The sequence below is a fragment of the Puma concolor genome, chromosome B1 (assembly GCF_028749965.1).
Source record: "Puma concolor isolate L17-30 chromosome B1, mPumCon1.1.hap2, whole genome shotgun sequence".
NCBI lineage: Eukaryota > Metazoa > Chordata > Mammalia > Carnivora > Felidae > Puma > Puma concolor.
In genome coordinates, this window is record NC_141670.1 from 121,418,542 (window position 1) to 121,432,743 (window position 14,202).

At 38.0% G+C, this 14,202-nt stretch overlaps 1 protein-coding gene across 1 annotated transcript in view; it reads right to left on the minus strand.

Moving 5' to 3' along the window:
- Positions 1–14,202, minus strand: part of BANK1 (B cell scaffold protein with ankyrin repeats 1) — a 313,964-nt gene that overhangs the window by 21,002 nt on the left and 278,760 nt on the right. Inside the window, exon 11 of the mRNA XM_086704503.1 lies at positions 3,754–3,819. Within this exon, the coding sequence (XP_086560629.1) occupies positions 3,754–3,819 (66 nt within the window). The remainder of the gene's footprint in view (positions 1–3,753; positions 3,820–14,202) is intronic.

The window sequence follows — 14,202 nt, forward strand, 5'->3', positions numbered from 1 at the left end:
ACTGGGAAGGAAACTTCCCCTAGTATAGATTTAATAAATTGAAAGTAAGGGTTATCAATCAGTCCTCTATGAGTGTCATTAACATGACGCAGCCTTCAAAACTCTGATCAACTTCAAACCCACTGACAAAATTCAGTTCTCTGGCTTGCAATGTTTTTTTTTTTTAATTTTTTAAAATGTTTATTCATTTTTGAGAGAGAGAGAGAGAGAGAGAGAGAGAGAGACTGCATGAGTGGGGGAGGGGCAGAGAGAGAGGGAGACACAGAATCTGAAGCAGGCTCCAGGCTCTGAGCTGTCAGCACAGAGCTCAACGCAGGGCTCGAACCCACGAACTGTGAGATCATGACCTGAGCTGAAGTTGACCTAAGCTGAGCTTAAACTAATGAGCCACCCAGGTGCCTCTCTGAATAAACCCTTGACCACTGAGAAGTTCAGTTTTGAGAGAGGGGGAATGTGCTAGCAGCATATTCTGTGATACCACTCTGGCATTTTTCTAATTTCAAAACCAACTCAGGAATATGGATTTTAAGACTGTATTTTGATGGAAACTTTTATCTGTGATCCAAAATCCTCACCATTTTCCTTATATTTTTTCAGGATGTGAAAATTGAGTTGAAGAAATCTGTTAAGTTTCCATGGAAATGGTGCCAATTAATTTTTTCTGTTCCTCAGGAAAATTCCTTGACTTAGCAATAATGTAACTTCCTGGCAATCCCTTGGCAGTCTTGAATGTAGGGCATCTGAAACACTTATAATTTCAGAGGGAAAATAGTTGGCTCTTGTAATCCCTTTTTCTTCCAGCATATAGTGAAAGAATTAAATAATTTCTTTATCCGTCCTTAGAGAACCTGTTTAGTCCCTTTAGAAAATCTTGATTCTGACAAACATTTCAGAAAAGGGCCTTTTGTTTTTTGTTTTGTTTTGTTCTGTTTGGCGAAGCAGGTACTGCTCTTCTTATTATACCATGGAATCCCAGGATAGTTAAAGAGTAATCACTAATTCACTAATAAGCAGTTTTGATCACCTAGTATGTCCCATGGCCTGGATGGTCGTAAATATCTGAAACGGTTTAGAGAAAAATGGTTGGACAGAGTAAACCCTTTGGGGTATTTAATTCCTTAATTTTAAAATCTTCCCAATTATTCTTAATTATCTCTTCTCCTACTAGATTCTGATTTCCCCGAAGACTGCAGTAATCAGGGAGGTTTTCCAACATTCTATGAGGTTTAATGTTCCTCTTCTCCTTGCAATAGAACAATATTCTTTTCTGTTCTGCAGAATTACTGATGTCTTCGGTTGGAGGGATCTAGGGAAACTGGTCTCAGGTGACTAATCTCAAATATTATCAATAAGTTGGATTTAAATATCTAGAGAGAAAAAATTCATACCAAATTTGATTAAAATTTCAGCATCCTCGCCCTAAAATCATTTAAAAAATCTAGCCATTGTTGACCTTGATGAAACCAATTAGGTAACAAGAGATGGGCAGAATTTGATCCAATAAAATATTTTACAATTAGGTTCTTGATTTCTTTCACTGTCCCCTTTTTTTCTGGTACAGAAGAGACTAGTTTTCTGTTCATACAATAGAAGAATGATTGGTCTCTTTTAGGCTTCATGGACACTACAGCTTTTCCTTAGGCTGCTCTCTGGGGGAAAGCCAGAGGACAACCGGTAAGAGCAAGAATTCCAAGGATCTTTTATTATTTTTGCTATTTGTCAGCTTCCTTCATCTCTGGTGGCCTTCTTCACATTTCCCCCTTCATTCCAACAGCGTTTAATTAAAACATGAAAATTGAATAATTTATTTAAAAATGCTTCAGGGAAATATTCTCCTAGAGAGCTCAAAGCACCCTTTCTCTTTATTCTTTCCCAAATGCTGTGAGGTATGTGGGGGAGTCCTGATAGGAATAATCTCTACTTTGTTAATCCTGCAGGAACTGTTTGATTCTCCTTGTACAATGATCTCATATGGAGTTCTGCACTTATTTCTTGAGACAGGTATAAAGGTCCAGTGGAAGGATAATGGTAACCTTAAAAAGAATAATCTTTTCCCTCATATTAGTGAATCACTAGAAATGGAAAGTGTCAAATAGAGGGGTTTTTTTGGCATATAAATTTGTAAGCAGTATATCTATGGGTTCAGGGAGGACCAGAAACTCTGCTTTATTATGTGTTGCATTCAAGCATCATGTACTTAATTGGGAGAATGATCTAAGTACAACCTTGCTGCCATTGGAAATGCCACTTGAAGTGATGGATGAAGATCTCTCATTTAAAGACACACCTTTGTTTGGAAGACAATCCATGGCTGTCTTAGAAGCAGGTCCACTGAGGTTGTGTATTTTTTTTTAATGTTTATTAAATGTTTAAAGTTTATTAAAGTTTATTAAATTTTAATGTTTATTTATTTTTAATGTTTATTTAGTTTTGAGACATGGGGGAGAGGGGGCAGAGACAGAGGGAGCCAGAGGACCTGAAACGGGCTCTGTGCTGACAGCCCAGAGCCCAATGAGGAGCCTGAACTCATGAGCCATGAGATCATGACCTGAGCAGAGGTAACACACTTAATCGACTGAGCCACCCAGACACTCCAAGGTGGTGTATTTAACTGCTTGGTGGTATTAGAAGTTGGTGCAGTCATTGCCTAGCCATCTCTACGATGGCACAAAAGGAAACTGGCTAGGGGGGGTGTTTTGTGGCTGCTGTGAGATAACCTCTTGATTTTATTTTAATGTCTCTCTCAATAATTCACTGGTAGCAATTTCAAGGCAATGCTGTTTGGACTGAAGTTATTTTCGGGTATTTATGACCATCCAGTCCATGGGACATACTAGCTGATCAAAACTGCTTATTACTGAATTAGTGATTAGTCTTTAACTATCCTGGGATTTCATGGTATAATAAGAAAATATCTGAAAAGGTTTAGAGAAAAATGGTTGGACAGAGGGCAAAAGCATCAGCACGTGCTCACTGGTGATCAGAGCCAGCCCCCTACATCTGTCACCTTTTACATTTCTCACTTTTGAACTTTAACCAAGCCCTTATTATCGGGGGGCGGGGGGAGGATCACAATAAATAACCCACTAGAGTTTCTCTTTTCAATAGGAACCACGGATGTCAGGGTAAACCGGAGGCAGCTGCCTCTTTGTAGAGTAAGAGGAAAATTTTTCCACTGTGTGTGATGTCTCTATAGCTTCAGTATTCAGCTCTTTTCTGCATGACAAGTAAGTGTTCTCCAAAATGCTGGATCAAGTGCTGAAGGCAAGAGAATAGTGAGAAAAGGGCACAGTCTCTGAATGGAGTTCAGTGCAGAGTACAGACATCCCACGCTGGTTCCCTTCATTGCGGAATCAATCATCTGTCCGCCACTGCCCCCAATTTACGTTCCAGAGGCTACTCTCTCTAAAGGCCTATAATAGCATGGTCTCCATGCATGTTAGAGGATTTGTCTTACTTGACCTTCCTAGAGCCCTGCTAACAACATCATCAACATCGCCACAAACATTCTCACAAGGCTGTTTCTTGCCTTTATAAATTACAATAATTTTCTTGTATTAATCTTATTATGGCAAAATTATATTTGGGCAAGACACTAATTTAAGAGTAAAACTCATCAGGCACACAGTTATTATTACTATTGTTTGTTTTACAATTATTTACTTCTATCCTCGGAGACTTTATTCAATATTCATAAGGCTTCTTTAGACCTTACTTAGAGATTATTAAATAAACTGAAGCTCATGTGAATACCTTGTCTCTTAGGACTGTGGAACCTGTCGCCATCAGATTGTTTTCTGGCTGTCTTTTGTTGAAACACTGTAAAAAAAAATAGCACATAATATTTGTAGAACACAAACATAAAAAAGAACAGAGCGTGGAATTCTCCAGTAAACCAGAACACGATACATCATTTTCCTTAGCAGCAATTTTTGGATTGTATTATTTTGAGTAGGAGGATTATTAAATTTACAATTTTCTCATTTGTACAGCTTATCAGTCATTTCAGAAAGCATTTTCTTTAGGCAGAATAGTGCAATGCTGATGGAACACCTCGTTAAACTACTTAAATCAAGACATGATTCCATTTTGATATCAGGTAAAGATAAAAGGTGCGGTGTGCTAAAAATGATGAATGTTAAAATCACATGAGAAATCCCATTTGCACAAAAATTACTCATGCTGACTTTTGGTGATAAGCAAGGATAATGACTGTTTCTTCTTAAACAGATGAAAAGACTGCTGTATCTCACAGACGTAATAATAAAAAAAGACACTTTATTCTTGCATCACCTAGCTAGACCTCAGATATTAAAGCGGCTTATTTGAATTACTTCATTATCTGAAAAGTGCTTTGTTCTCGTTTATTATTTCTCACACGAAATTCCGTGAGACAAGTCAGCATTACTCACCTCATTTTGCAGAGAAAGATAAAATTGATTGTTTAATATTTATTGAGCACCCACAAAGTTCCGTATAACTCTGGCATTTGTTAGTGAAAAAGCCTATACCCTTTACAACTTGACTTTAGAAAATTGAACATCCCGGGGTTCGTTCCATTTATTTTTTATGGGGAGTCTGAATTACAGGGTCTGGGAACTTCAAGAGGACTTGGAAATTTACACCAACCTCATATGTTTAAAGATGAGGGAAGAGGAAGTTTTACTAACTCGTAAAAGGGCTAAGTAATTTTACAATAATCCCAGAACTGTTGTTAGTAGAAATGTGATTTAGAGCCTCAAGCCTTTAACTGCAATCTATTGCTTGGTTCTCCATAGCACTGCTGTCTCTTCTCTTCCATAACTATTTCCCTTTAAAGATAAAGAAGGAGCTGGAGGGAGGGGATTCAAAGGAACCTTTAAGCATTTCCAGCACACTGTGTCTCTCGTTCTTATTGGCAGGTCATCAGGATTTCCTGGGACAATGGAGCTGAGGCAAGTGACAGTGGGAGTGGTCCAGCTGGACAGTGCTTGACCACTCTGGTTGGAAGATGCATCCCAGGTGTTGTTTTATATCCTTATCTTTTTTTTTTTTTAATTTTTAATGTTTATTTTTGAGAGAGAGACACACACAGAGTGTGAGTGGGGGTGGCGCACAGAGAGAGAGGGAGACACAGAATCTGAAGCAGGTTCCAGGTTCTGAGCTGTCAGCACAGAGCTGGATGCAGGGCTCGAACCCATGAACCGTGAGATCATGATATAAGCGGAAGTTGGCACTTAACCAACTGAGCCACCCAGGTGCCCCGGTTTTAATATTCTTTAAGCCAATCTATTCTCAAGGTCATACCTGCATTTAATCCACACCAAAATTCATACCACACCAAAAAGCATTTTTTAAGCATATATCGTTTGCCAGCTATTGTCAAGAGAAAGACTATTCGGCTCTACTATCCTCTTTCAAAGAGGAAAAGCAAATATATTTTCAAAGCATGATGTGTTTAAGAAAAATTATACACATATAATAACATTTCTGGTTGAAAACCAATTTTCTGCCTTGTTAGGATTTGGAAAACATGCTAAGTATAACTTAATGGCAAGTTCTGGGTTTGTGGTTTATATTTTTCCTTAAATATAATGATGGATATATGGTGTGTGAATATATTTTAGGATATTAGAAAAATTTTTACAAGTGATGCTTGATTTTTTTCCCATTGGCTGGTTCTAAAAAGTCTTGCAAAAATGAAACACTTTTGAAATTTTAATAACAGGCAGAGTCTTTGTGATTTTTTTAGCCAATATTGTGAAGATAATAACTAAAACTGGTCTAAGACAAAGGAGCTGTAGTATGGCATCATTAATATGGAAAATAATCTGAATCCAAGGATAAGTTCAGACAACAAATTCTCCAAATAAAAAGTACATTAATTGATCAGTTTTAACAATTCTGCTGAATTTTAGAGCTACAGAGTACTTGGGCATGGAATTCGTTTTTCCAGAGTTTTGGCATTAATTGCTACATCCTCTATGTTGTTCTGCTGACAACAGATGCCTGACGTTTGTGAACTATCGTAAACGTTACACTCTCTCTGAGTTTCTAGTCTAAGAATTATAAAGAGCATATTTATTTATTGTTGAGATTTCACCAGGGCTTACAGTTGGGAGAGCCAGGGATCTGAGGGAAGATTGGAAGGGGAGTAGGGTGTCTGAGCAGGATGGTTATCAAAGTGCTGATAACAGAACTTTTTAAAAGCAGGATGTATGTCACACCCCACAGTACAAAGGCCCTTTCTACCTGCATAATCTCCTTTGCAATTCCCTTTTAAGTCATCTCCAGCTGCACCCATTTCAACTGGTCCCTTCCTACCACCTACAGACAAGCCTCAGTTCCTTACAGAGACTCAGCAATTAGCACTTTGCCAAACACACCATTTTCTCATTGCTGTGGAAGATAGGAGGTGTTTTTGAATATGAGGTCATCTTGGAAAAAGGCCTACATTAACTCGTTTCTTGAAGAAAGAGCTAGTCCATCAAAACGATCACTGACTCAAACATGCATCACAAGGAAACATACTCTGTTAGTTTAAGGACAAGAATTCGTGAACCTTTCTTTTTTTACAGTTAATATTAGCTAAAACATTCTAAATTTACCAGTAAAGCCTTTGTTCTAAAAAGCTTTACACGTTTTTTGTTTACCATGTTCATTCACGCAAACCTTTATTTATAAGAGGTAAATACACAATCCATGGTATCGTGAGAATTGAACATTGGGTCATGGGTCACTCAGCGTTCTATATGAAAGTACATATTTTAGTACAAGATTTGTGGTGAATAAGATGAGAGTCTGTTGTAAATATACAGAAATTGAAAAACAAAAAACAAAAACAACATCCTGTATGCCAGAATGTTAACCAATTTGGCACAGTGAAAGGGGCATAGTTTTGTCTTAATGCTAATAATATGTGTGACATGGGGAAATGGCTTTCTCCTCCTGAGCCTTTATTTCATTGCTGATAAAGGCAGAGTTCAGACAGATGATCTCTGATGTCTCACTCAACTCTGACATTCTAAGATGCTACCAATTCTTATTTCCCTAATCATTCTAGGCCCATTCATCCTGAATAAATTCTTAAGTATGAATTTAAATAGGAGGCTCTGTTTTGAGGAAGAGATTATGTGTCTCAAGGGCTTAGAGTAACAGAAAAACTAGACAGTTAAATCACAGACCAAGGCTATTTTTTAAATAATATATGGAGGTGATCCTGTCCTTATGTGTTTGAATTCTTAGAGGGTACATTTTTTTTACCATATTTTACTGCATCAATGTTCAAAAAAATGCTATTAAGGCAATTATGACATACATCAACTTTGATGACTCTACCCCAGTGAAATCTTATTTTTCTTTCCTACCTAAAATTGGAACTTGAGAAGAAAGGAAAATGACTACATTATTAGTAGTTGTCACCACCTTTAAACATTAAAAAAAGTTCATAGAGAAAGAAAAACAATTTTTGAGGTTCAAAATAATCTCAAACAATGCAAATGTCCCAAATACCACCTCCATTTATTTTAAATATTGGAGGAACAACTTCTATAAAATTTTCTCAAGAATAGAAATGACACTAAATGGAGAAAATTAGCATAGTATTAAATATTCAAAACATTAAGCAAAGTAGAACTATCAGAAGAACAGAGGAGGAGGAGGAGAAGGTGAAATATAACGAATTCATTGGCACTATTTGTCTTCCCAGGTTGCTTCTGTAAGAACATTCTTCATGTCAACTTCATTTGTGGCCTGTTTCAAACAAAGGGACCCTTCCAAAGCCACTCTCCTAAAACATCTGACAAAACTTATTTGGAATTACTTTGTAAGTGGCTAAGGTAATGCAAAGTCTGTGCAATAGCCAAACGCGTTCATAAAGATGTGACTTACGAACAACAAACCCCTTGATATTCCATGCCTGTTAGTGCAACATAAAATGTTTAGAGCTATCACTGAAGATTATTCCTGAAACTAGAGACTTGATATAAAAAATATGCAGACTTGTATTGTGCTCTGGGTTCTCAGGGAATGTCACTGCACAGGTAGCAGCAGTGTGTTTATTACTCATTCAACAACGTTTCAATAGGTTGCTACTGTGTAATCAACTACAGTGCTAGGTCCTGAAGATGCAAAGGCAAATAAGATCCAGTCATAGTTCCTATACTGTCCTCCATTTTGATGTATTCATTTAAGCGAAGGTCAAAGGTGTCATTAGTACCTACTGAGGAGAGGGGATAGCTACTGAGGAGAGGGATAGAAATGAGAATCAAGGAGGGTGAGGGTGGTCATTTGACCCCCTTAGCATTACTCTTCCCACCTTGTTACCTCAACTTTACACCCTGGGAAAGCTAATCACAAAAAGGTAGAATGACTATAAACAACTCCCTTGTCTAACCAGCAAAAACAAGTTAGCAGAACGTTCTAATCCAATAAGTAGTCACGTTGGCTAATCAAACTGAAGCTCAGAGGAGAGATATAGCTTCTTTGCAAATTGACCAAGATGGATTGAGCACTCCAATTGGCTTAAAACCACCATTTCATTCAGCTAGCAATAGCTACAGGTTATTAATTTGAACAAATTTATCAAACACAGGTCACTACATTTGACTAGGCACATTAGGGTGGGAATGGCTACAGAGAGTCACATCAGCCACATACTATGAAGGTCTTCCACACAGAAGCAATTTATGGCCTGGAAGATGTATATAGTCAGGAGTTGCGACCTGTTTTAAAAGGAGAATCTGCAAATGGTCAACCAGCACACAGGAGGTCACTGAGGTCAACCAGCACACAGGAGGCTTACTTCTGAGATTGGTAGAGAAGGAAAGTTGGAAATCACATAACTATCAGATGGAAGATGGCATAAATATTCTAATTCAATGGCAATATCAATTTTCTCCTAAGGAGAAAGCATGAATTGTCTTTCCAATTTGTAATGGAAACTAAGTCTAATAGGCATGTTCCCATAAAAATCTTCTCCCAAACTAGGAAATATTACTATAAATTATTTTTTTCTATTTCTAAGGAATTTAATTTTTACTAGAGTTGAATGCAAACTGTTTTTATTTGCATATTTATTCCTTTTGATGCAAATCAGATAATTTCTATTCTAGAAATGTTTCTTATCCAGGAAGTTGAGACATTCAGAGGGAGAGAGAGCAATTGGTTTGTGGAATTCTGTGTAATTAGAGCTTGAGGCCATTGCAATGAGTTTATTAGCAAGATCTCCAACCCACCACCGAGCAGGCAGATCCTTCTTCCTCCTGTTACCAGGCTGCTTGCATAGCACTAATCTGGGGGGTTGTCTCCTCCCATATGATTTCATTTGGGTTCACTGCCTAATTTTTTTTTTTTTTTTGACCATTTGTATTCGATAATGATACAAGTGAAGACATTACTCTAGTAACATCCTTAGTAATTTTCCTTTGTTTTGCAGAGAAGTGCTTTGGGTTGTTAAGAAGCCACTGTAATACTTTAGAAATTATGATGAATTCACCTTTTGGTTCAAGCTTGGTGATTGCCAGAAATAACTTCTCTGGCCTCTCTTTTTATACCTATATGAGGAAATGTTGCTATCTTAGGAGGTAACCAATAGGATCTGGCCTTTGAACAGGCATTAGATGCTAATTCCGCTCTTAACACTCAGACTAGAGAAATGCAGACTGAAAATTCTAAGAGGATGGGGCTGTCCCCTTTGTGCAATGTGGTGTTCATTATGGATAGTTAATAAATAACTTGGAAAAGTCATGCAAGATGAGATACTGGCATATGAAACCCAAGGTAAAAAGCCAAAGGTATATCACCTGCAAAGAGCTGACCCTGTCTCACCTCTGTGTCTACAGAATACCCTTCATCACAGCGATTACCATTTTTGCATCCTACTTCGTGCTGGCTACTATACATGTGTTGTTTCAATTCCCGTGAAAACTCTATGAAGGAGGTTTTAGCATTCTTTTTTTTTTTTTTTCACCAAATGAAACAAGGTGATGTAACTTTCACAAAGTCACACAGCTTTTAAGTGGCTAAGTCATGATTCTACTTCCGTTTCATCTAGTTTCACAAGCTTCATGAATTTCACTCTACCATGCTTCTGGTCCCTCAGAGGATGCTCTTCTCAGTGTGCCAATTTTCTCATTTTTCTCCACCTACTACACATTTAGAGGGAAAAAGATGCACACACTCAAAATGCTGATGAAAAATATTGTGCATTTACGAAATCTAAAGTAAGAAAAAAAGACAATTTGTGTGGATAGCTATTCGGCATCTATGATTTTATGTTCAAACGGCCCTTCCCTGAAGTATTCCGATGTTTACTTTGTCTCAACAATGGAAACAATCCATTACATGGTTTCTCAACCTTGGCACCGTGGACATTTTGGGCTGACTAATTCTTTGTGATGGGGCCTTTCCTGTGCTCTATAAGTATTAGGTATAGTGGCATCTCTGGCCTTTACCCACTAGTCATTAGTACTGTCCCAGGGGTGACAACTGAAAATGTACCTAAACACTGCCAAATGTCTTCTGGGAGGCAAATCACCACCAGTTACAAACTACTCTTCTAGGTCAATTAAACTTCTTACTGAAGAGATATTTAATAGAGTCTCTATAAGCATCAAAAGTTAAGGGGAAAAAGGCCAGATTTCATCCTGCTGTTGAATGAAAATCTAAGTGCTTGACAATATTTGCATTTTTTTTCACATGTAATATAAACCTTTTCATGTCAATTCACACCATAGTTGATTTCTGCCTCTTTCTCCATTCACTAACATACAGGAATTGAATTTCTGAAGAGGAGGCTGGAAGAGCGCCTCATTATTATGCCAACACTCTTAGCAGATGTTTAGCAAAGCCCTTCTTAGGTTTCATTCAATGTTTCTGTGATGTGTCACTGTGAGAAGGATGGAAAGAACAAATCAAAACACCTGGGTTACACAGGCAGGCTCGATTCCCTCTGAAGGACAGTGTGAGCACAGGTTTGAACAACTGTTCCTTTGCAGAGCTCTACCAGCACCCTGTCAAGGAAAGGGGAGAGGCAGAGAATCACAGGGGCATACAGGGGCACTGGGCTTACAAACAGAATGATAAATATGTCCCTCTGTCCTGAGAGTGCCTGTGATATACATATGAAGTCCTGGAGCTAAATGGCTTGGACAAGGTCACCAAGCCAGTGAGTAGGATCCAAGGCACTTGACGTAAGGCCTACTTTAATCCACTTGACCACATTTCTTCACTAATGAGAACAGAGACCATTCTGTTCTCTCACATACACAATGAATGATATGGATTAATTTTCCTAAGAGAGTCTACAAGGTCTTTTTTTTCTGTTTGCATTTCAATTACATTGTATGTGATCAATTTCAAGTACAAATGAATTGCCAAGTGGAAAATTTCTGAGAGCAACTGAGTTGCACTTGACATTTTGGGGTCCCAGTAGCTGAGTAGCTCTCAAAAAGGTCATATACAACTTTGTTGCTCTGCAAAATGCCAAGGGCAACTCAGTGGCAATTGAAAATTGAAAGGGAAATTACATTCTACCCCAAATCAGCAGCATAGACTCTGAAGAAGGATCTTGGTTCTATGAACTGTGTGATGGGAAAATGGGAAATTGTGCATTGATGTTGAAAAATTTTCCCCAATAGGCAGTCATCTTTTTGCATGATTTATAGATATAGTTTTCCTACCAATCTATATACACTATGCACAGCGTTCATTTTCTTTCCTTGATTAGTCTTAAATCAAGAATTCTGTCATTAAGGAGGACTGTGAATCCATATTAATTCCTCCATATTCTCGAAGCTTAATGAACCTGATCCTCTGCCATATTATGTGGAGAAAAAGATGGAGAGAACGCAGATCTGAGCACACAGATTTCAAAAACTTTTCATTTAAGAAAAATGAGTTAGTCTTTTTGTGGTTGTTCACACAAAGTAGGTTTAGTATAACAGTCATGGAATGGAAAAAATCAGAAACATATCTCTTAATAAAATGAACCACGGGTTCGGTTTTGCATTAATAAGTTACATTTCCAGGGGCAGGAGACGGTGGTGATGGTTGAAATAGAGCTTCTCTCTGACACGTTATGCTGTGTGAAGCGGTTAGAATGCTTAGTTCTAAATAGGAGAACTTCATAGCCATAGTATTTCAAACATAGGATGGTTCAACTGTCAAGACAAATATAGTATGATTTCATTCATATGTGGAATCTAAAAAAAATGAGTAAACAAACAAACAAAAAGCAGAATCAGACCTATAAACACAGAGAACAAACTGATGGTTGCCAGAGGGAGGAGGTGTGTGGGGAGGGGCAAAATGGGTGAAGGGGAGAGGGAGAGAACAGCTTCCAGTTATGGATGAATAAGTCATGGGGACGAAAGACACAGCATGGGGAGTACAGTCAATGGTATTGTAATAGCACTGCATCGTGACAAATGGTGAACACAACATAATGTATAAAGAAGCTGAATCACTATGTTGTACACCTGAAACTAACATAGCCTTGAGTGTCCACTACACTAAAGCAAACAAAACAAAACAAAAAACAAACCATAAGATGGTTTAAAACGAGAAATTCTGGAATTAGTAGATTGATATATTATTCTGACCATCCTTCAGAGTGTTAGTAAAGTGTCCTAATGAACCACACTGATGTGGTTTTGGTCACTTTTATCATTTATTCATCTTTGTTTTTATATTAATATTCATCAATTGTTCATAGTTTCTACTGTGAATTCAGCACTAAGCTTGGCACCAAAGATACAAGGATGGGCAAAACCAGAAAAGATTGGTCTTTCTTCTTGGATCTTATGGGTCAGAAGGAGGAAATAAATATTAACAAATAATCCAGAAATAAATAGATCAGTAAAGGAAATTTGTGGTGTCCTGTGAACAGGCATGGGGACCAGGCTGATTTAGGTCCAAATCCTACATCTTCTTCTTCCTAATTTTATTATCATGGGCAAGACACTGGAACTCACCAAACATCAGTTTTGTCATCTATAAAATGAGGCTATTAGGGGCGCCTGGGTGGCGCAGTCGGTTAAGCGTCCGACTTCAGCCAGGTCACGATCTCGCGGTCCGTGAGTTCGAGCCCCGCGTCGGGCTCTGGGCTGATGGCTCGGAGCCTGGAGCCTGTTTCCGATTCTGTGTCTCCCTCTCTCTCTGCCCCTCCCCCGTTCATGCTCTGTCTCTCTCTGTCCCAAAAATAAATAAACGTTGAAAAAAAAAATGAGGCTATTAATGCCAACCATGTAGGATTGTCCTGTGAATTAGAAATTATCATGAAGGTTGTCTAACAGTAATTGTTATAATGAGTAGACTGAGCCAATTTATCCCTTTAGAGGACAGGATAACTCCCCTCAGCCCCCTTCTCTGGCTCTAATAGCTTTCTTACCCTCTGATTCTACCAGAATCCAGGAAGCACACACTTTTCCTATAATTTAAAGTTAGTTTATCAAAGTCATTGTCTGCCCAGAAACTGAGGAAAGACAAAGTAGAATTGCTTTTAATTATGATCTATTGAGTGTATGTCACATACCAAATATTGTTCTAGGTAATTATTGTTAATTTTATCTCCCTTAAAGATTACAAAAATCTTTGAGGTAGATATTATTTTTACCCCAAACTTACAATGAGGAAATTGAATCTCAGATATATGACATTATTTGTTTAGATAATATCGGCTGAATCTCAATACTTTCTGCAAAGGTGTAATGGGGAAACTCAGTTTTCCTCCTGTGTCTTTTATGTGTGTCTCCTTTTCTTTCACACTTCTGCCACACTCATAACACTCAACTTCATTTATGGTCACCAAACATGCGGAGTTTTTCCCCCATCAAGCAATTTATGACACCAGTTGAGTGTCCTACAATTTAACTCAATTCTGATACTATCTACCTGGTGATAGTGTCAGATCTCACAGTATGAGGGCTCAGTTCCACAAGACTGCTTCTACTCTACTTCAGATGCCAATCATTAGTAGTAGATTCCTAGGTTATCCATAGCTTCTGTCTAATTTGGCTACAGATTGGAGATTCCCATGATTCCCTCTTCAGGTTCAATTAATTTGTTAGGGTGGCTCACAGACTTCATAAAAACATTTACTTACATTTTCCAATATATTAAAGGATATGATAAAGGGTACAGGTGAATAGCTAGATGAAAAAATCCATAGGGCAAAGTCTGGGAGGGTCCCAAGTGTAGGAGCTTCTGTTCCCATCAAGTAGG